The sequence below is a fragment of the Epinephelus lanceolatus genome, chromosome 11 (assembly GCF_041903045.1).
Source record: "Epinephelus lanceolatus isolate andai-2023 chromosome 11, ASM4190304v1, whole genome shotgun sequence".
Classification (NCBI taxonomy): Eukaryota; Metazoa; Chordata; class Actinopteri; order Perciformes; family Serranidae; genus Epinephelus; species Epinephelus lanceolatus.
The window spans coordinates 3,931,340-3,954,973 of NC_135744.1; the positions used below are offsets into that span (position 1 = coordinate 3,931,340).

The following is a 23,634-nucleotide window of genomic DNA, read 5'->3' on the forward strand; positions in this document are numbered from 1 at the left end:
GAAGAGACTTGATGGTCACTTAATTTAGGTGGGGAAAAAAGTGGATGTGGATATGTCTGTATCGGTTATCGGTCAAATGAGTTGTTACATATTAGATATCGGCAAAAAATCCAATATCATGCATCCCTACTTTATCCAGTGGTTATGAATACAAACTGTAATACTAAAAATAATGCTGTGTAGGTCTGAGTAAATGTAATCACTACAGATTACGCTTCATAACCGATGTATATGTGGTGGCCCAATCCAATTTACCTCATGCATATAATGTGGAAACTGACACAAAGAGATTTTAGTTAAGTGAGTAATTCCAGCCAAGGTAATTTTCACAGTATTATTTACTAAAAAAGTGACAACTTGACATCGAAATCTTGACAGTGAATGAGCACTCCTCTAGCAGATAACCATCTCCTTCTTGTCTTCCATCCTTTCATCTTTACAGTGATAGTGTTCTGTAGTCCAGGTATCAACATATGGAAGGCACCCTAACCATTTCAGTACAGAGATGTCAGTGTGACTTTTTACATCCAGAAAACTACAGCTGCTTCTCTTTGCAAGAACCTGTGAATCAATGTATTTATGCTTCCCTGTAAAGAGAGTGGAGAAATGATGAAAGATATAATACAAACCATCTGACCATGTGACCACTGGTTATAGCAGTGTTCACACTATGGTTACTGTTTACTTGATTTAAAAAACAAAAACTGAGGTTCACACTGAACTGTTATTTTAGGGTAGTGAGGGGTTATTCAAATCTAGTGTTGTGAAAGTACAAAATTAACAACTGATTGAAAAACATAGTTAAGGTATAATAAATCATAGTTAAAGTAACATGTCCTACAGCATGTTAGTCTTAATTGTAGTCAATACTGATTGAACATTTTAATGGGACATGACAACAGAACTGCAGTATACTCTATGAGGAGAAACAAAACATTAAAAATGGGTTGAGTGGAGAGTATTTAGTTGGCATGGTGTGTGGTTGAGAAACACAGCTTCAGTGTGTACGGGTAAGGTCCGCCTAGAAGAGCAAAGACAGAAAAAGATAATTCATACATTTTCAAGATGGTAAAGACAATATGAAGGCTTAAAAAACGTCCAACATATTCTAAACTCCCACAGCCAGCAGTTAAAAACATGTTGGTACTTTAGTGTAACAAGGTGAGAACTTACTAGGGTTTTTCATCTGGTAATGGTTCATCAGAGCTAGGGCTTCCATGGCATCGTTGATGGATTCCCACTCCAGAAGGCCAGACGAACTTCGCTCACCTTTTGTTCCACACAAGAAGATTGGTTAGATAACCATAATAGATAACACTCAACTGTGTGTTCATACATCGACCTAAATACTAATGTACATAGTTTTCAAGATCGCTCACTAACGTCCCTGAAGAAGTTACCTAACAGCTGCAGCACAGCTAAAACAGCAATGTCCCAAACCTGCTGGGATGTGCTGTATGTAATGTAATTTTAACTCAAGTTTAGCATTAGCATTTAGAGGAAGAGGTGGGGTTTGCTACACTCTAACAGTACCCTGTACCCAGGCTGAAACTTGTATTACTTACTCTTTCCAGTGAAAAGTTTCACACTTGTGGGGCTCTTAATTCCCAGTTCATCACAGACCTGGAATTAAAGTGAAGGTGTGAGGTGGTGATGTGTGGAAACGCTACTTTACAGAATGCTGGTGGCTTTTCTTACCTGATTGAAGATCTCTACGGAGATGTCAGGCTGTGCATTAAAGAAGTGTAGGACATTGCTGGGATGCTGAATACGGTTCTTGGCTGCCTGCTCTGGGGAGGTGAAGCGGTTGTTTCGGGATCCGTGGAAATCTTTGAAGCTGCTAGTATTATCCTCTAACTGATAGCACTGTCCTGGCACAATAGCCTGCTGCTTGGACACACTGCCAAGGAAAGAGGGCCAGAGGTCTTACATCTCTATATCTAGCTCTGCACTCTGAATCTTTCTTTAATAGTCTATGCTAATGTTTTGTAATGGTTTGAACTGCTCTTACCAAACATTGAGTTTCTGTCCAAACAGGAAATTATTGTTGAGGTGAGTGATGGCCCTGTCCACAGAATAACAGTCTCCCATCTCCACCATAGCTGCTCCAGGCTTACTCTTCATGAACTTAATCTGAAGAAAGAAAATATCCAGTTGACTCACAGAAACGAGTGCATGAAACTATTGCTGTAAATCAACATTAAAGGGATAGTGCACCCAAAAATGAAAATTCAGCCATTATCTACTCAACTATACGCCGAGGGAGGCCCTGGTGAAGTTTTAGAGTACTCACATCCCTTGCGGAGATCGGCGGGCGGAGCGGATAGCACACCTAATGGCAGACGGTGCACGTGTCACGTGATGTAAACACGGATGAGCAAAGCTCATGCTTTCGCTGGTCTCGCGCACACGTGAATGCGGAGCACAAAGAAGCAGTCAGAGCTACAGGCTACAGTGAGGCTAAAAACAGAGTTCATATGACGTTTTTCGAAACAACTTTTTATGTCGCGGCTGCAGCACACTTGGATCACTACGGATGAGCAGTATGGAGATACTTTGTGGATTCAATTTTGTGTTCTTGGACATTAGGTGTGCTGCCCATTCCCCCCGTCGATCTCCGCAAGGGATGTGAGGACTCTAAAACTTCACCAGGCCCTCCATCAGCATATGGGTGAGTAGATAATGGCTGAATTTTCATTTTTGGGTGCACTATCCCTTTAATGTCATTACCAATTCATCTGTCAGTTAGTTTGATTCATTAATGAATTAGTCCATGACATGTTACAAATAGTGAAAACTTGGATCACCTTCCACCAACCAGTCAAGTTGCAGTTTAAAGCTATGACTGTCCAGACTCACATGTAGTAAAGACTGAAGGAATTGGGAAAAAAAAGTATTCAGTGTATTTTTTGGCAAACAGAAGTTATCATCATATTGACATGTATAATTCCCGTTTAAAAAACATGCTGTCTTGACTTAGAGTCTATCTCTACAGGGGAGTACAGAAGATTGATAGCGAGCTTCTTCACATGGTGCAACAAAGCTTAATATCAGCAAAACCAATGAGCAGGTGGTGGACTGCCTGAGGAACAGGACAGAAACGCAACATTGTCGCCATTACAGGCTTGCCATAGCTGCAAAGAAGCTTCACATTCTAAAACATGGATGCTTCACACACATCTTCCCCCTGCAGCACAGAAGATCTATACAATCAGCACAGTTTCAAGGTGGGCACCCAAAATTAGTGTCACCAATTCAGTATCTGACCAAATGTCTCCCCATCTGTTCCTGAGATATGATATTGAATAATGGCCAGAGAAGTGTTTTTGCAGAACATAATGATGCCACAGTCAAGGTGACCTTTGACATTTTGGATATAAAATATCATCACCTCATTGTTTTATCCTATCAGACATTTGTGTAAATTTTGTCTTATTTAGCAAATGAATTCTTGAGTTTTGGCCTAAAACATGTTTGGAGAGGTCACACTGACCTAAGCCTTTGACTTTCAACCACACAATTCTCATGTGTTCATTCCTGAGTTCAAGTGGATGTTTGTGCCAAATGTGATAAAATTCGCTCCAGGCGTTGAGATAATACGCTCTTGAGAATGGGATGGACACAAGGTCAGAGTAGCCTTGACCTTTGACCAACAAAATCTAATCAGTTCATTGTTGAGTCCAAGTGAAAGTTTGTGCTGAATTTGAGAAAATTCCCTCAGGTAATTCTTGAAATATCGCATTCACCAGAATGGGATGGACGGAAGACGTGAAAAAAATAATGCCTCCAGCCACGTCTATTGCCAGTGTGGAGGTATAAAAGGGCTTTCCCAACTCCTCAGAGGCCACAGTGATGTCTTAAATTTGCCTCTTTTATCTAACAGGCTAATACTGAGGTCTAAAGATATTCAATTTGCTTATCATTTACTAATATTTTACATTTTTGCTTTAAAACTGACTTGAAGGATTAATCAATCATCCAAAAAGTTGCAGATTATTTTTCTGTCAACCAACTAATTGTTGCAGTTCAACAGGAAACATTTGTTCCTGGTGAACTGTTGTAAGCACTAGCTTACACTACCTTTGCTTATCACTTCAATGAGCAGTATGATTTGTTATTTCAACTTCATTAATCATCATCAATAAAAACTAATGTATTAAATTTGACTTTTTTCTGTTAGCATCATTTCACTCACCCTCTCTACATTGCCATAAAGGCAGAAAATGTTGAAGACCTTGTCGGCGTTGATCTTAGAGGGCTCAAGGCCATAAACCATAAGAACTGGGGAGTCAGCATGAGGACCGTACTCGGGGGGTGGTGGTCCATAACCAGGGCCATAGCGTTGGCTACCACGACCACGCCCGCCCATACCAGGCCCCATGCGGTGCGGAGGAGGGGGGCCGTAGCTGTCGTCATTGTAGCCATGATAACCTCCTTGAGGGCCACCTTAAATAGAGAAAAAACATATGTGGTACAGATACAGTATTGGAATGTGTTCAATTCTTCTAAATGTCAGAGCAATTTCTTTATTGGATAGCTACCATAATCCGGTGGGTGGTCTCCCAGAAGAGCAGGCTGCCTCTGGCGTTTGTTGGGATTGGCATTGGGATCTAAAATGATAAAAGTTGCCTATCAAACAGCCTCCTTGCTTAAAGTATCAAAAAAGTACCTTACCTACAATGTACTATGGGATAAGGTTGTGACTGACATGCAACAAAAGGGCCTGACATCTTAAATGTTAAAAAAAAAAAAAGTCTGCAGGCTCTATTTTGCTAATCTAATACGTGACATAATGGAGATTTTTTTGCAGTGATTTTGGAAAATAGCTTTCAAATATTTTTTTAAAATACCTCCTGTATCAGCCATCCTAGTATAAACACACACACACCTTGTGAATTGTTCCAATTGCCTTCACCATCAGCATCTGTGCAGGTACACATATACACATGTCAAATCCAAATAAACATTTAAAACTATAAATTTGGCAACATTGTATGAACATCCTTTTACATCCTAGGCATTTATATGGAAGACAAACATTCAGGTAGAAGATGAGAGAGAAGAAGTATGCATCAGTGCTATGAAAAGCACCTGCACTCTAAGTATGTTTTATTGAAAACTATTAGAACTATACAATTGTTACAAAGCAGGACACAACAGAGGTAAAACATCAGAAGTGAACTGACATCAAGCACTGATTAGATTACATGGTGGAATGGAGGGAGTTACACCCAAAATGCAGACTAACTTAAAAGTCATCATCAAAAAACTAAGTACTGACATTTTCTTTAATTTTACTCAATTTTTGCTGTTAAAAAAAGAAACGAAAAGAAAAGGCTCTCCCAAGTGCTCCATTTTACAAAACACAAGGTGAATTCTCTGCTTCAGCAGCCATCCATTTTGTAATGGCAACTTTTTCAGGTTTAGCTAATAAGCAACAAAATTATAGCAAATAATTAATAAAAACTGCATTTAATGTATCTTATTTATATTTCAAGAAATGTTTGTATCTAGTTCTGAATACTGGACCTCATGCATAAATGTTTTATTTTTCTCTTATATTCAGCCCAGCATGGCAGGAATTTGGGTCCCCATTACAACAGGGCTACCAGCTTGAAGGTGTGTCTTAAACTGGTAACGGGCTTGTCTTGAGTGATGACATTTAAAAGCATCAGGCTGATCCATAGCTTAAGTCCCGCTTTATTTTGCAAGTGTTTTTCCATCATACAGCAGGGCAATGGCTGTGGTCAGAAAGATGTCACAGCTACCTGTTTGGAGCTGCTGGGTGTGCTTCTGGCCCGACTCCAGAGATGGTCCATCTCGGGCACAGTGCAGCTCAGCATGGTAAACTGACAAAGGAAACTCAAAACGATGTGGCATAGTTTGATTCAGTGCGGCCATGCTGTCAATGGAAAAGTCTTGTAATGAGATAATCCTACGTGGGATTCATGAAGTCTGCTCTTACTAGGGCTGTCAGAACGAACTTCGCTATTCGAAAACAATTCGAATTATTGTAAAAAAATTATTATATTATATTGCAGCTTATAATATTTGAAGTTGGAAACTAAGGTTCGAATATTTTGAAAAAAAAAAACAAAACAAAAAACAAAACAAAACAAAAACAAAAACAAAACGGCACTCTACCGTGCATTAAAGGGATAGTGCACCCAAAAATGAAAATTCAGCCATTATCTACTCACCCATATGCCGATGGAGGCCCTGGTGAAGTTTTAGAGTCCTCACATCCCTTGCGGAGATTGGCGGGGGCAGCGGCTAGCATACCTAATGGTAGACGGTGCCCCAGACTAACGTCCAAGAACACAAAATTGAATCCACAAAGTATCTCCATACTGCTCATCCGTAGTGATCCAAGTGTGCTGTAGCCCCGACATAAAAAGTTGTTTCGAAAAACGTCATATGAACTCTGTTTTTAGCCTCACTGTAGCCTGTAGCTCTAACTGCTTCTCTGTGCTCCACGTTCACGTGTGCGCGCGCTCAGGGTGATTGGTGATCCATGGTCTCTAAAGAACAGCAGTCTCGTCAGTACTGATGTCCAGATTCTCAAGTGCAGGCATCGCCAATTCCCAGTCTGAGCAGCAAAGACTTTCCTCATCCGTTGGCATTGCTTTGCATTTGAAACAACTACACCACCAGGTTTCCAGTGCTCGACTCCGGTATTCTGCGGCTGGCTGAGGGTTAGGCTCATGAGCTGCGGCGGCTGCTTCGTCCAGTAGCCTGAGTTCCGTCCGTATACTCGGGCTCAAACAAATACGGCTCAACAAAGAAATGCTGTTCCTCCTCAATTTCAAAGTCTTCAGACATGTTGGGCTGGCCATTGCTAAAAAACCGTAGTGCAAATTATCTTTTAGCTCTGTGGTTACTGCTGTCTCCCCGTGTGGTGCACATGTCACATGATGTAAACACGGGTGAGCAAAGCTCATGCTTTTGCTGGTCGTGCGTGAGCAGTGAGGCTAAAATGGTGGTGTAGTTGTTTCAAATGCAAAGCAATGCCAATGGATGAGGAAAGTCTTTGCTGCTCAGACTGGGAATTGGCGATGCCTGCACTTGAGAATCTGGACATCAGTACTGACGAGACTGCTGCTCTTCAGAGACCATGGATCACCGATCACCCTGAGCGTGCACACGTGAACGTGGAGCACAGAGAAGCAGTCAGAGCTACAGGCTACAGTGAGGCTAAAAACAGAGTTCATATGACATTTTTCAAAACAACTTTTTATGTCGGGGCTGCAGCACACTTGGATCACTACGGATGAGCAGTATGGAGATACTTTGTGGATTCAATTTTGTGTTCTTGGACGTTAGTCTGGGGCACCGTCTGCCATTAAGTGTGCTAGCCGCTGCCCCCGCTGATCTCCGCAAGGGATGTGAGGACTCTAAAACTCCACCAGGGCCTCCGTCGGCATATGGGTGAGTAGATAATGGCTGAATTTTCATTTTTGGGTACACTATCCCTTTAAGAGATGTTTTTTTTGGGGGAAATATGTGACTGTCAGAGAAGCCCCGTTTACAAACAGACCAACAATCCATCTCCTCTCCTCACTTCTCAGCAGAGGGTGCCCTGTCAACCCTGCGCTGACAGTGACAGGGCGCATCTCTTTGATCCGAAGTGACACAGCCTGTTTGCTCATGCTTCGGGGTCGTTCAATAGAGTAACTGCAAATAAATATTGTTTTAATGTGTAACTATTGAAATGTTCACAAGGGCTTTCATAAATTCCTACAATGTTGCAGCACTGCCGCCTTTGCAGGTTAAAAGTTAATGACAGCGACTTGAAGTGAGGAGGAGCAACACGTCTCCGGCTTGTCAGCACCGACACAGCTGCGCAGCCAGAGACGCTCACTTTTGCATGTGATGCAAAATATTAAAATAATGTCATTATAACACAAAAAATATAAAAATGCAGTGGTAGGCCTAGGCTATAGCCTATACCAAGGAAAAATTCAAATATTATTCAAATTTTTAACATAAAAAACACTGAAAATTCGAATCTGATTTTGGGGGAAGATTGGCAGCCTTAGCTCTTACCCATCTGAGTATGCTGAAATTGCATTTGATCCTAATTTGGATGCATGTGCCAGGCAATTTGCAATTAGAAAGGTAAACGCCCTAATGAATTCATGTACGAGTAGCAGACATAAGGTCCGTTTGTGAACTCGAAACCAACAAGACACTGACACTTGACAGGTAAGGTTAATCTAATATCTGGAAAAGGCAGAAAAAAAACATTCAGAATTTGAAAATGCACCCTCCTCCTGCAGGTCTCCCCTCTCTGTCCTAAGCCCCTCCTACCAGATGACCATGTACATATGCAAGTGCTTCATACATTAATCAGTGATCCCCATACATTGACTTAAAGCTGTGGCTGTGGCTTTGGTTAGCAGAAAGCTAAACTATTAGCAACATTCATCCCATCTCTGAAATGCTTCATCGATATTGACACGTTTTACTGCGTTCATTGCAGGACTCTCTTTTAAGGCCTGAACATACTCGGGCAGAACGTATGTGGAACAGACTCCGCGAGGAAAGTCCGCAGTCATTCGGGCTTTCATAGTTGAGCGCACTTCCGCATTGTAGTTTCCTGTAAAAATGTCCGTGAAAAATACATGCCGAGCAGTCACTGCACCTGAAGAGGACGCATGTTGGAGCCATGGGTGAAGGGGACTCAAGGTACGTAACTTTATAAAGCCCTAGCCCGGGTACATTGATCCACTGTGTATGCCCGTGTCTGTTTTTAATCTCGGTTTGTTAAATGAAGCACAACAGTAGCTGCTGTACATTAATTTTTGTGACAACTTCATTTGTTGTGCTATTTTGGGTCGTAATAACCATTAATGAGTTCAGCACGCCAGTTCTTTTGTTTGAGTATCCCTTTGTTGCAACTCAGGGCTGATAATGTGTCGGTCTCCGGCAGATTTGAGTCCGTTTTGATGGAGAAAACACACAGTTGCTAATTTCGAAACAAACATAATGGACAGAAATATCTCCCATCTGTTTCGTAATGGATTAATGTACGTTAGCCTGGCCCCCAATAAAGCTATATAAAGCTATTTAGGTTGGAGATACACTTGAGTATAACTAACGTTATGGAGTTGCTGGAATATTTCATGCTATTATTCAGAGGCAGTCTAAAGTGAATCCTTTATTTCTTCACAACAGAAACTTGAGCAATATCTGATCAAATATATATTAGTTAAATTTCCATTTTATTCTTAGTGCATGCTGTATTGTCTTTACTTGCCTTTTACATCAGTTATTCAATTATTAAGTCAGTCAACAAGGTATGTATTGAGTTACATGTAAACGGTGCTACTATGTACACTCATTATATGGTTTCTTTCATTTCAGAAAGAAACAAGCCAACATTAGTGACTTGGCTCTGAGGAAGGTCTGCACACCACAGCAAGCGGCTGCACTAACTGATGGTATCCTGAATATGCTGGTAACTGACATGAGGCCACTATCAATGGTGGAGGATGAAGGATTCAGACAAATGATTCACATCCTCAACCGTGCTTACGCTCTTCCCTCGAGGACCCATTTTACCAAACTGATGGAGAAGAAGTACAAGCAGACATTCCAAGCAGTGAAGAGTGACATAAAAGCCACCCAGAGCAAAATTGTTCTCACCACTGATGTTTGGACAAGCGTAGCCACGGAAGCATGGCTTGGCATTACATGATATTACACTGGAGACGACTGGAACATGAAGTCAATCTGCCTTACGACCATGCCACTGGAGGAAAAACATACAGCATCCAACAATGCAGAATGGTTGGAGGAGGTAGTAGCCAGGTTTGAAATTCCCCTTAGCAAAATTATTGCTATTGTGCATGACAATGGTGTCAATATTGCGGCTGCAACAGAAGTACTTGAGGAGAAGCATGGGTGGTCCTCAGTCCGTTGTGCTGGCCACACCTTGCAGCTGGTGATCAATTCTTTATTGAAGCACTCGAGCATTGAAAAAGCTGTTGGGGCTGCAAGATGTCTCGTTTAACACTTTAGAAAAAGTGAGCTAGCATGCAACAAACTGAGACAAAAACAGCAACAAATGTTCTCTTCTTAGCACAAGCTTGTTCAGGATGTTTATATGATTAGCCGACTGCCTGAGCAAAGGTGGCCACGCTGTCCGACTCGACTGTTACACAGAGGCAAACAGTACCTTGACTTGAAAGCTGACCAGTGGAACCTGCTTGAAGAGCTTTCCACAGGCCTTAAACCCTTTGAATGTGCCACTGTGTTTATGAGTGGGGAGAAATACACCACAACCTCTGCAGTACCTCCACTTGTGAAGGGGCTAGTGAAGTCCACCTAGAGTGCTGTCTTCGAGTCAGCGGCAGTGCAGGCTTTCCAAGTCACAGCTACAGAGCAGCTTCAACAGCGATGGAAGGAGACTACTTTCTCTGACACAGCACCAAACATGGTGATCCTCTCCTCCGCCCTGGACCCGAGGTTCAGAAAACTGAAGTTTCTAACACCTGAGGAGGTCTTTAACGTGCAAGCCAAAGTGCAAACACAGGCATTCTGAGTGAGAAAGGATCATCAGCAGCAGTGTCACCTACACTATTACTGTAGCTGCTCCTGCGCCTACAACTCCAGTTTCTTTACTTGACTCACTCCTTGATTGTGAAACCAGCAGTGAAGAGGAGCATAGAGAGGGGGAAGCTGAGGATCTCAATATCCAAGAGAGGAAGGAGGTCCTCACATACTTTGGAGAGAAGCCCCTTGCCAGGAAAGAAAATCCATTACATTGGTGGAAGGCTAATGAGAATAGATATCCCACCTTGGCCAGGTTAGCAAAGTCCTACTTATGTATCCCTGGCACCTCAACACCATCTGAGCGCCTCTTCTCTGCATTCTCTACCATTCTTTCATAGTCCAGTTCTACATCCATGGCCTGTTGTTGAATAGCCATTTAGCAAAGCCCTTTAAACACTTGGTTTGTGTTTTATGCTTTTCTTTATTATTCAAACTGTTGTTCAGCTAAATCACCTTTTTTAAACTGAAGACTTGAACAGGTTTTTGTTTTGAGAACAAATGGAAAGGCCTGCTATGAGAAATTTGTCAAAACCTATATATTGTTTTTACTCTTTAAACCATTCAGCAACTTTAAACTGAAGTCTTCCACAGGTTTCTGTTTTGAAAACAAATGTAAAGACCTGCCAAGTGCACTTTATAAAATGTATTATTATTTATCTTATGTTTGTTTGCTTTAATTATTTGACTCCTTTTTAAATGGAAGACTTTAACAGGTTTTTGTTTTGAGAAAAAACTGTAAAAAGACCTAGTTATGTGCACTTTATAAAAAACTATTTTGCACCCTTGATGTAACATATACATTTGCTTTGTTTCAATTTGCAAGTTGTTTGAAAGAGCAATGTACAATATGAATAAGTTGTTTTTTGAATACAATCTTGCAAAGGACAGAAATGTAGTTTTTGTCTTTTTATCCTATTAATAATCGAAGTAATAATCGATAGGTTAATCCATTGTCAAATTAGTTGTTAGTTGCAGCCCTAAATAATATCATACTATAGTATGCCATAAAAATGTCGCATGACACAAGTTTTGAAGAATCTACCTCTGTAATCAAAAACAGCCTATGAGCCGGTCTGGTCACTGTTCAGCAAACAAATCTGCTCCATCTTTGAGTACACTCCCTCCTCTCAAGCCTTCGTTGGCCAACGCATCAAGCTACAGCAAATAAGCTATTGCAGATTTGGTTGGCCACCACTTTGTACTACTTTATATACAATGAAAAATCACAATTAGTGATAATTACTTCTGACAAGGAGGTAATGGTTTTAGTTTGGTTTGTTTGTCTGTCAGCAGGATTACAGGAAAACTACTGTCCCGCATTTCATGAAAATAAATAACCCATTACGTTTTGGAAAGAATATTAAGTTATTAAATCATACTTGTTTTTTTCTATATGGAAATTCAATTTTGACTCAAATAAAAGTGTCTCACTTGTCAACATAGTTTTTTGTAACTGTTTTTGATAACAGGCTGCCATGTTCATGATGTTACTGCAGTCTGAGCTTTTAAAATTTGTACATTTGTTTGAGTAAGTGAGAAGTATTTTCAGTTTAAAAGTATATCATAGATGCACAGCTGCGATAATGAGGCTTCAGCACAGGCATAATTATATTTTTGACAATTTTTGTAGTAGTTTTGTAAATGTACGCGGACATATATAGCGGTTATATACTTACTTACAGACTTGCTAATCATAGGCCCTTTTTACACAGAGATGGCGCTATAGAGCTGCTATCAAGTCCCTTCTTTGTGCCTCCTTTGCATTTTTACACAAAATCAAAGGCTGGCTGCATCATGCCACTCCAATGTGTGATTAAAGACGGCATGGCAGTATCGCAGTATCGCAGAGTCAAAAGAGGAATAATGGGCTTGAAATTAAACACAACAGCATTGACCTCTAATATGACTAGGGCTGCACGATATATCGTTTGAACATTGCCATCGCGATGTGCGCATGTGCAATAGTCTTTTTTTTTAAGAACATGTTAACTTTTGTTTTGCTTCAGAAAAGCAGCTCTGAAGATGGTCTTTGCTCCGCTCGCCTCTCTGAGCACTCAGCAGCCCCTCCCCCTCTCATGCACACGCTGCAGTCACACATTGAAAATGAGCGACATGCAAGAGGGAGAAATGGTAAAGGAGGATTTATGCCTGGTACACACTACATGACTTTTCTGCCAGTTCTGAGTCACTATGTCACATTACACGATTGTGGAGCCATAAAATCGTGCCATGACTTGGCCGACAGACATGACACACTACACGATGGTCCACATCAATTATCCACGTCGTCTCTGACGGGTTATTCTTGTCCTATTTTTATTATAATTACTATTATTTACTACTAATACTATTAGTCACTGTGTCTGTTCATGTGCCAGCCGAAATATTGTTGTAGTCACCTAAAAAGCACCAGCAGATGGCAGGGGCTACATTTGAAGTACTGTACAAGTTCCTACAAATGTTTCACAATAAAAGCCTATTTAGAAAATGGAGGGATTCTCTCAGCTGAGGTTATAAGGGGCTTTTAATTTGAAACAATTTCCAGTAGTGCTGAGTTTGAAATGATGCAATGCATTAACTTTATCAAGGCAACGGGAGCGGATAAAAAGTAAAAATATAAAGATACAAAGGAATTAATAAATACCAGACCGTCTATAATGTAGTCCGTTTTAGGCCTGTCGCGACGTACGATAAGTCAGTTAATTGCACGGTAAATTAAAAGGGAGACGGTAACTTTTCCGGCCACAATTAATTGCCAAATTCATGTGTGTTTGTTTCCCTCGTCTCTCTCCACCAAAGAGACTGGACGACAAGAGTGTTCACTTCCGTGCATCGTCTGGCAGACAGGTGAGTTGATTCATTAGCGTAATGAACAGAGGGAAAGCTCTTGTCATCCAGTGTCTTTGTCTCTGTGGGGTAGGTGGGGCTATGGGCCACACACACACACACACACACACACACACACACACACACACACACACACACACACACACACACACACACAGTGCGATCTTTGTGAGAAGGAGATGAGGCGGAGAAAAATAAAGAACAGTTGAGCGTAAGAGAAAGACAGGGAACTTGTTCCTGAACCAAATGCCACGGCCCCTGTGTATGAGTGTTTTGGATTTAAACCAAATGACAGGGGGGAGCCCAGTAATTTGACAAGCCGGTGTAACGGGTTTGTTCTAAAACCATCTCAACAAAAAGAGCGAATATGACCTACTTAACTGCACACCTTGAGAGTGAGAGACTGACAGTCTGTTTTTTTGGATTTATGTATTTATTTTGATACTTTTACGTGTTATTTCGGATATTTAAATTTTCTTTTTCTGCATTCCTAAATATTCTTGTTAAATATCTATTTCTCTTTAAAAGGGTGTACTTGCATCAATATGCCTTTATTTTCATTATATAAGTTTAAAAAATGATCTAAAAACAGCAAAATTACAACAATAATAAAAATGGTCTTAAAAGCACAATATTACGCAATATTATCGCTTATCGCAATAATTTCTGATGCAATTAATCACCCAGCAAAATTTGTTATCGTGACAGGCCTAGTCTGTTTCACATGAAGCTGGTAGCCTCTGCAGTTGTGGTGGGTAAAAGCCCTGCCACTATTTTTTAATTTTAAGTATTCTGGCAATATATATTGCAAAAAACAAAAAAAATATGGCAATGTCAGTTTTTTCCAATATCGTGCAGCCCTAAATGTGACATATAACATACACATCCGCAGTGCTTTCTGAACAATAACAATGGCATGACATGGCAATGACAATCATTCAACGTCTCTGTTACATGGTTACTGTTCTTCTCCTCTGCTTGGGGGGTAAGAAGGCCCTGAATCTCATTCTTTTCTCAATTTTACAGAGATTTCTTCTTACTTAAGTTAACCGCTAACTGCACTAGATGCTTTTTAATACTCCCACTGTGGGTCGCACACATATGCTAAAACTTCAAACCGTCCTGCCCATGGTTCCGTCCTGCCAGTTGTCCTGTTTATACAGACACCTTTTCAGTGTTGTTACTACCTCCCATGTGGGGTGGAAGAAAAAATTGATTCTTAGATGCATAGCAATGTGGACGTGGATGATTCAGCATTAATTCACAAATGTCATCAATCGATTATCAAAATGTTCATTAATAATGTGAAGTTTAAAGAACTAAAAACGTGGAACTCAACCACAAGGTCAGTGTGGCACCCAGACAGTCTACAGCGTGGTCACACTAATTCATCTTCACAAAAGGCAGCAGCACGTTTTAATTTAATGTCTAAATAATTACACTTGCAAGGCAAGTGAATACTTACTTGCACCATCACCCAGAGACTAACATTAACAAGTAGAGCAATGATCAGCACATAAACTGTGCTTACCAACACATGCTGCAGCATTAACCAACATAAAACACCTCTGTGGTGAAGAGGATAACCCTTTACTCAGTCAGTTTCACCTTAAAAACACTGCGCCTATCCTGCTATGTGTCTTGGCTTTTCGTAGAGCTCACGTAAATAAGACACAGAGGCGGCTGCTGAGCACTCTGCTTCTGCTCATGATATTTTTATTTACATAGGAGGCTGTAAGGTGCTTTCAAATTAACTCATTCATTATTGGAGTTAATTTTTTAAAATAAAAAGGATGTTGACCATATACTATTCAACAATGTAAAATCCATACTCTTTCCAGTGTAATATTACAGTATGCAAATACTGGACCCTATGCAGGTGGTACATATCCCATGACAACTCTGTCACTCCATTTCGTGATTGTATCTTGTATACAGAGCAGTGAGGCAGCATGATGGCATGATATTCCCGCTTTGAAAAGACAGTTTTAAAGGGACTATAGAAGCCTAGACTATTGGTCTTGCTTACTGGCTTACATGTGGTTTGGGGTACTCTTGAAATTTGATCTTATTTAAAAACAAGCAGGAAGAGTGCACATTGTGATGAATGCCACAAAAGTTCTCGTTCACACGAAATTTAAGATCAAATTCATGCATGAGGCCCATATACTTTATTGTATAGTATAACCCCTTGTATACTTAGTATAAATGGCTAAATGAAGCTAGTTTTCAATAAGAAAATGTTTTTTCCCTTGACTGTCACTTGACGATAGTGTTTCCCTTGTATGCATTTAGCAGCAGCGCAGCTATAGATTAGCACCACTGACATATGAAAATCTCATAATACACAATTACCATACTATATCTATTTGAAGTGGCTAGTGCTGAGGACCCCAGATGAGGGTGCTCTGATTTACTGGCCAATATTCCTAATTTGAAGGCCAACCAGAAGATATCTCTATTTGCCAGTATAATAGCTTCCCTGGTCTGGCAGCCCTGACAAACTGTAGCTCACACTGAACACTCACTGTTACATTAAGGGTTTACTGCTAAACTCACGTCCAGCTGCCTGTTCCCAGTGCAAAAACACCATCTCTCTCTACTCACTTGCCACACACACCACACTGAACATTTCTGTAAAGGCTGAGATACACTCCACTGTTTTCTGTGTTTACATTAAAGCTTTATTTTGTCCTATATTGTTCCCATACAACTCACATGGCATCATATGTTCTTTATGTATACCGACTCTTTTTCATCAGCATTTCTCCAGGATTTGAGTCAGTTTGTCTCTGCAACTACAAACGCAGGGTTGATTCAGGGACACTGGGGGCAATTGTAACCATTGTTGGCTTTTGATGTCATTACTCAAATACTTCTTTAACTATCTGGATACATTTTTTAATGTCGCTAACTTGTATCTGTGTTCTACGTTTTAACAGTCATCAATTGTTTTTACAATTAATGACAGAGTCACAATACTGATTGAAACACTAGATGTCAAATGTTAAATCTGCCCCCACATGCAGGAGCAACTGTATAAATTTAGTTTGAGCTCTACAACTGTGTACAAACGTGTGTCTAAAGCCCTTCTTGTGTTGCAATAAATATCTTCTGGCAGCACAAAATAAACACACACACTTCAGCCTCGCTGTTGGAAAAAAATCATAGGGGAAACACTAATAACTTGATGTTTGTAAAGAGTCAGAGCTGTCCATCTACACAGACTTTTGAATAGCATCAATGAGTTTGCAGCCAGCTGTACCCTTAAATGTTTCTTATGATGCATATACTTAACAGCTCAGCTTATACAATTTTTGGAAGAGCCCAGCAGCCCGGCCATAATAATGCAGTGTCAGGGTTAGATCCACACTACCACTGTGATGCACTCCAGCAGGTTAAGGCTACAGTGGCCTGTCAACACATTTTCTTAGTATCACCCAAACGTATTTCACTCTGTTAGGTGAAACAGAATTGCCACTTTGGTTACAGTTAGCTTCACCTGTAACATAAAATAGATTCACTATCCCCAATATAACCTTAACTGTAATGAAAATATTTATATGCAGATTGTTCATTATGTGCATGGGCATTGCAGGTACAAACTGTGATATGGACCCTGGGAGAATGTGCATTAAACACCATGGATAGTGCACTGACGCTAATGTGAAGTTAATCATACTAAATCAGTAGCTGCTTATAATGAACCCTGAATTGCAGATTGCCAGTTGAGTGTGCCACTAAGGCGACATATCAATAGGCCATACAAAGAGGGATCACTGGGAGTAGTCCCCAAATGGGGACTTTACTTGCAAGCACCACTTCCACAACCCATTCTAAATAGAATTTTTTTTTTATACATACAATCTGAATATAACAAATTCTGACAGGTTTGTTTAACACAAATGAACAGAAATAAAACCCTTAATCTATCTTTGTTTCATTATACCATGACTTGAGCCAACAAAACCTGTGGATGTCATCATGTGGACACACAAAGTGTGACAGCTAACTTAAAACAATGTGAAACCAAATAAAAACAGCCAGCACTAAAACCAAAACCCACATCTGTGAAATAAAATCCTACCTTTTTAACTAAGCTCCATAGTAACTGTTGCTACAAGACAGTAAAATCCAACACTCCCTTTATAACTAAGTTTTACCTTGATATCAAAATTGAAGCTGACCCAACTCATTCCCTTGGTTACTAAAGTGCTTGGCAACCCAACACAAGGTACTATAATCAGCAAATCCTAAATGAAGCAAATTCTTAAAATATGTTAACAATAATTAAAATAACAAAAAGATAGCGAGAGAATTCGGAGCCAGTTTCTCAACAACAGTACCGGTTTGCTGGTGTTACTATGGGCTTATATCATGTTCTAATATGAACATCATGGCTCAACAATTTCACAATAGTCAAGTTGTTTTAGTTTTACAATAACTTTTAACCATCAAGTCAGATTATTAATTCATTTCTGTCAAGTACTTACAGCACCACACATGGAGCATGGGACACAGTGGGCAGGTGGGGGGCAGTCTTCAGCAAGGATGCTACCCGCCAACCTCTTGACTCCAGCCTCAACTCATTCTCCCTCTTCAGTCTTTTCTTCCTTCTTTCCTTCCTTGCATCCCCACCACCAGAGAGAAAGTATATCCACACATCCATGCTTGGTTTTGCCTTGCTGGCGCTTTGTTTCGAAAGTTGCTATTAGAGGCTCATTTCCAGCTTACCGTGCTCTGACCACAAAGCAGGACATTTGCACCATTTGAGAGTGGGCTGTCTGTCCACAGACACACTGAGCCAAACCTGCATCACACGGGAGGCGTTAAAGGCATCACTATGGGCCAGTGCAAAAAAGGGAAAATGAAACAACGCAGAAACAACACAAGAACAGCACAGAGAGAAGAAGGGAAATGGGGAAGAAGGTAAGGGGAAAAAACAGAACACCAGAGTCCATAAATGTAAAAAAAAAAAGGTTTAAGAAAGGATTTTGTTTGCCTCTGTGCTTGTATGCTTGATAGGTGTTTGATGCTTGTGTCTTCATAGGCCCCCCCGTGGATATTTCTTCTCATGTAAAAATGGACGCTCAAATGATGCTTGCTTATTTGGTTTAATAGCTGTCAGCCACTTGCAAAGTGGAAAGGCATCTAGTGCTTGACAATAAATCATCTGGAATAGCTGCGTGGAGATGTGCTGTCGTGGCAGTTCAGCTGTGTGTTGCCGTGGATATTCAGCTCGTTGTGTTGTCGTGTTGTGTTCGGCACAGGAAGGTAGAGACGAGCGGTATATAGCACCTGAGAAAGAAATGGCCTCTTTTTTGTTTACTGCCCCAGTATGTGGTATCATCTGTTCCCTGGTTGGGCTGAATGTGTCTGAAAACTCCTCTGTTGCTCCCTGTGGTTGTGTTGTGGCAGGCACATCCCAAGGGCTAGGAGGCGTGGCCACAATGATCACACACCTGACTCCCGCCCTCATCATCAATGTGTTGTGTCAAAAGTGGTGACTCCTCGGGGCTCTGCAGATGAGATGTGCTGTACTGGTAAAGAGGTGGTGGTAGATGCTTATCAATCTATCAACGTCAGTCTGTGGTGGATATGCGAGGTGTCTGTTTGCGTGGCCTTGCCGTATTTCTGTCCCTCACACTGAATTGGTGGCTACTGTCCACCACCAAAAATAAAATGACTCCCATGTCAGATGGTGAAGATAGGGTGATGATGGACTTGGAATAAGGAAGTAGTGAGTTGAGGTTGTGTTCCGGTATTTGTTGCCCCACTGTGTCCGATGTATGCCACAGAGTAGATTTACATTAGTTGTGGCTGTGGGTGCTGTTATACTGTAGCTGTAGAAGTCGCTGTGTCTGCTTAGAGGTTGAAGTAAGCCTGTATGAGTTTGCACAGTGAGGACATAAGGAGAACCTCTGGTTTGCAAGGCAGTACATACTATAGAATATCAAGAAAAATGTCAAACACCTGTATAGAACTTGAAATGTACATGTTGTCGTCCTGGTTGCGTGCAAGAAAAAAAGACTACGTACTTTTACAGTGTTTGGCAAAAAATAAAATAAAATAAAATGAAATAAAAAATGTTCTCTATATAGATACACTTAAATAACTGTCTGTAATCAGGTTTAAAATCACAGCAAAATCTTGTTGCTGACCACACAGAATCTAAGGCAAATACGGAATGCAGTAACGTCTTCTCCTTCCCATACCCTAAAATCTTATTAATTAACAATAAACCACAACATGCCAAGTGGCTGACTAAGTTCCTTACATGGAGGTTTTAGGCATGCAATGATCTAGATTGTTGCGTTCTTGTTTATAAACATTTTATTGTAGCATTACATTAACAAAACATGTATCTGCTAACAAATCATGTAATCCCTACCTTTATAAACCTATGTCCGCATCATTTGGTCTTTGCCAAAGTTCATTACTGAATCTTCAAACAATACAATTTGTTGCAACTACAAATACTTATTTGAAAGCTTAAAATATTAATGACACTATCAAGTTTGTTTCTAAGATATGTTTTATATGAAAAAGGTCCCACGAAATGCAGTGTTCTTGTGTCCCAGATCTGTTGTTCCACCATCAATGGTAACATGCAAAACATACCAAATAATTTAATCCATCATTATACTAAATCCCCACACTTTTTATTATTGCTAAGTGTCCTTTTTTATGAATAAATAATCATGTATTTGGGACGTACATCATCCATTTAACAATGTAATTGCAAGCTGAGATGCCAGCATCAGCACCTGCTGTCTCTGCTGATCATAATGCTCCTTATGCACCTTACTCTCAAACCCAAGCCCAGACATCATGGAGCCTGTGTATACCTGGTGCTAACATGCTTCTTGGGTGATCAGATTAAAACTGGACAGCTTTACACCATAACCATTAGTGTGTGTCTCCACAAGCATTCTGTGTGACCTCTTATGACCTGCTCTCACTTCCTGGCTCTATATGCAAATAAACACATGGCCAATACCATTTTATTCACCATCATAGGAGACTACTGCTGCAGGAGTGTGATCTCCATGCTGGGTACGGCTGGAGAGAGTTTGCCCACAAACACACACAGTGACAAGGCTAACTGTTAGCATCATACAGGTATTAATACCAAACAATTATTATCAAGTGTAATGACAAAGTCGATGTGTGTTTGTTGGGACTGTTTAACAGCTGTTGTAATGTTAGCTTTTGCTGTCCAGGAAGATGTTTGACTGACCGTTCAGTGGAGAGTGGCTCCAGAGACAGTCTCTTAGCACTGCATCTAAACCCATGACTGTATAACAAGGATGGATGACATGACAACTCCGCAAAAGTAGAGCCAAAATGATGGTTTCTGTCATTTTAGGTAGTTTTTATCACTGATGTATGTTCAAGAGCTTTAATTAGTTATTTAATGCTGTAAACAGTGGCTTTGACGTCATAACTGACAGTTGTGTGTGTCAACCGGGGGCTGAGTAGGCGGACCTTCACTGTGGCCTAGGACACTTAAGTGTAGATGCTACTGAAACAATGTAGTCATACACAGCCCAGCACACCTCCGAATGTAGTCTGAGCAATGAGATCTCAAGATGCAGTGGGTGCACTCACACCTGTACTCAGAGGTGTCCACTTGTGACACGATCACCCAAGACACAAGTTGATACCAGATAAAAGCAGGGTCATGAAGTCCTTCCATCAAGCACAAATATTTGTTCTGTACATCAATGCCTGGAAAATGTTTAAAATCTCAGGAGTCGTTTCATGGGACCTTTAACCAGAGGTGTGCCGAGTGGTCTCACAACTCAGCTCGCTGGTGCAATGTCTAATAGAAGCTATGATAAAATCTCCACTATGTTTGAAGGAATGCTTACAGGTGTGATAGTCTCTGTAGTGTATAGTAGGCAGGGGATGAGTTGGGTCGATTTCAGGTTTTGCCGGTCCAGGCCGGTGTACAAGCTGAAACCGGTTTGATTTTATGCCAACCGGTTGAACCGGCGTTTGTCATAATAACACGTTCTGGCAAATTAAAAAGTAGCCTACATAAGCAAACTGTGCTGATGGCGTCACGGCACTACATCCCACGTGTACTGCATAAGTAATGAGCTATATAAACAATATGATTAACATAAGCATGGCTAACTGGCTACAAATGATGCAGACTTTTGTTGGAGGCCCTGTTTCTAGTTATTCCTGTTGAAGTGAGGAGTTATCTATAGCATACTACCTCATTTCACTACAAAAACCTAAATAATGTGGCAGGAGGGAGATAGCCAGGGAACTTTGTTTCTGGTAAGGTAAAGGACATCAATAATAACAACCTAATTGTGGCTGGCTATATTCTATGTCATTTCCAGTAAATATCACAATATAAAACATGTTTTCTGTTTAAAAAATACAAAGGAAGATAGCAAGTGGGCTACTCACCTATCTTTTAAGTGGTAACCTCTACAGTATGATCTCTAATGCACAGCTGATAGGTAGCCTACATGGTTCGTTTACATAACATGACTGAAGTGCACATTAAATGAATTCAATGTGGATAGAGAGCTCCGATGTTACACGATGGAGTTGTCGTGGTAGTTATAGTCTGACGCTTGTTTGGTGTCAGGACATGGTGTAATTATAGCCCCGTTTCCACCAAACACTTTCGGTATGGTACCTGTGGAACCAAAAGTAGCCCTTCAAACATGGTACCTAGACCCTAGCATTTCCACTGCAAACAGCAGTCTTTGTGTGGGCAGGGTTGTTGTCACTCACTGCTCCTTCCATCACTCACTGTATTTTCTCATTACTGGTGACACAGATGTAAGTCTGCATCTCATTTATCGTCCACAGAACTGGGTTGAATGCCAACATTTTCTAAACAAAATAAAACAGGCTGGAGTGAAAGTCTCTATGAGATATTTAAAAAGAGCGGGTCTGTGCATCTAATCCTTCTCAAGCAAGCTCAGGAATTTAGTGTTGCCAGAGCCCACAGGAACAACGCTCCGCAATGTTGTTTTTTTTTCTCTGAGTGAGGACTGGGATATATGCAGTTCACATAATCCAGATGAAATTAATATATATATATTTAAACGCTTGAAGATCCACTCATTACTAAAAGTCTATGTAATATAAAAACTAAAGGTCAAATCAACGAGGTGTGTTGACTGATTCACGTCCTCACCTCATGCATCGAGTGGCATTACAAATAAATGTTCTGCCTTAAAAGTTGCCAGTGGTTGGCCCAGTGAATTATTTTTTTTTCCCTCACACTACAGCTTTTCATTTTAAAGATTAGTAATAAAAATCTCCACATCTCAGCCCTGAGCAGAGTGACCGCCCACTATTGACCAATCAGCGGACTGCAGTGTTCACAGCTCTACCTTTTAGTACCAGATCTGTGTGCTAAGTACCCATCAGAAAGGTTACCAAAAATTGGGGCGGTACAGAATGGTTCCATTGGTACCATCCACAACTTTTCACTGTGGAAACGGAAAAAAAAGCGTACCAAACTAAACTGAACCTTACCACACTGCTCGGTGGAAACTGGGTTTTGTTCCACTGGGGGGCGGCAGCTAAGTCAAGTGCGACACCTATTGGTAAAATTGGGTATACCAGTTCAGTCAGATCCGGCTCTTAAGATCAAACCGGTTTGAAAATGTTTACACCGGCCCAACCCTAGACAGGGGTGTGAGGTTGTGTATCTGTGACATGCTTTCTAGGGAACGTGAACCTATGTGAAGAATGGTGCGCCTGCATAAGCTACTGTGACGGCTGCATTGGGCTTTTCACATGCATGAGTGTGTAATTGGCTGCCCTTGAGGTTGCTCCTCATGCCCTTACTTTGAGCCTGCTGTGTGGCGAGAAAATGCATATAGACTGTGAAGGCATCACAGGAATACTGCCTGTGAACACTGAGTTGAGTAGCATGGTGGACAGTTGAAGAAACCGTTATTCTGTGATCAAAGGCAATATCCCCGGAGGCAGAGAACCCTTACCATCCCATACAGTGGAATGAGAAGAAAAGAGGAAGAAAAAAGGGGAAAGAAAGGGTTGGGGACTGCATGTTACCTTGGCCGCTGAGGTTGGGGTTTGTATAGTCCCACGTGTCCTGATCATTCTTGAAGACATTAAGGCGTGCTGGCTGTGAATGTGATTGCATTACAAAAATCAAAACCAGTTTCCTTTCATAACTCATCTCAAGTCAACAGGTACAAAAGCTGATTAGACACTGCTATACACTTA

General features: G+C 40.8%; 1 protein-coding gene and 1 pseudogene across 2 annotated transcripts in view; one reads left to right on the forward strand and one right to left on the reverse strand.

Annotated features, from left to right (window-relative positions):
• Positions 1–320: 320 nt before the first annotated feature.
• The window catches only part of hnrnpl (heterogeneous nuclear ribonucleoprotein L), a 38,125-nt gene continuing 14,811 nt past the window's right edge, over positions 321–23,634 (reverse strand). The window contains exons 6-14 of one of the 2 annotated variants that reach the window (XM_078172152.1): positions 23,461–23,533; positions 4,889–4,924; positions 4,542–4,610; positions 4,196–4,446; positions 2,012–2,133; positions 1,699–1,900; positions 1,566–1,623; positions 1,174–1,269; positions 321–1,021 (exon numbers count right to left, since the gene is read on the reverse strand). In XM_078172152.1, the coding sequence (XP_078028278.1) occupies positions 963–1,021; positions 1,174–1,269; positions 1,566–1,623; positions 1,699–1,900; positions 2,012–2,133; positions 4,196–4,446; positions 4,542–4,610; positions 4,889–4,924; positions 23,461–23,533 (966 nt within the window). In that variant the 3' untranslated portion in view covers positions 321–962. The remainder of the gene's footprint in view (positions 1,022–1,173; positions 1,270–1,565; positions 1,624–1,698; positions 1,901–2,011; positions 2,134–4,195; positions 4,447–4,541; positions 4,611–4,888; positions 4,925–23,460; positions 23,534–23,634) is intronic. The other variant, XM_078172153.1, reaches the window with a different exon arrangement.
• LOC144464602 (E3 SUMO-protein ligase ZBED1-like) lies at positions 8,669–10,546 on the forward strand (annotated as a pseudogene).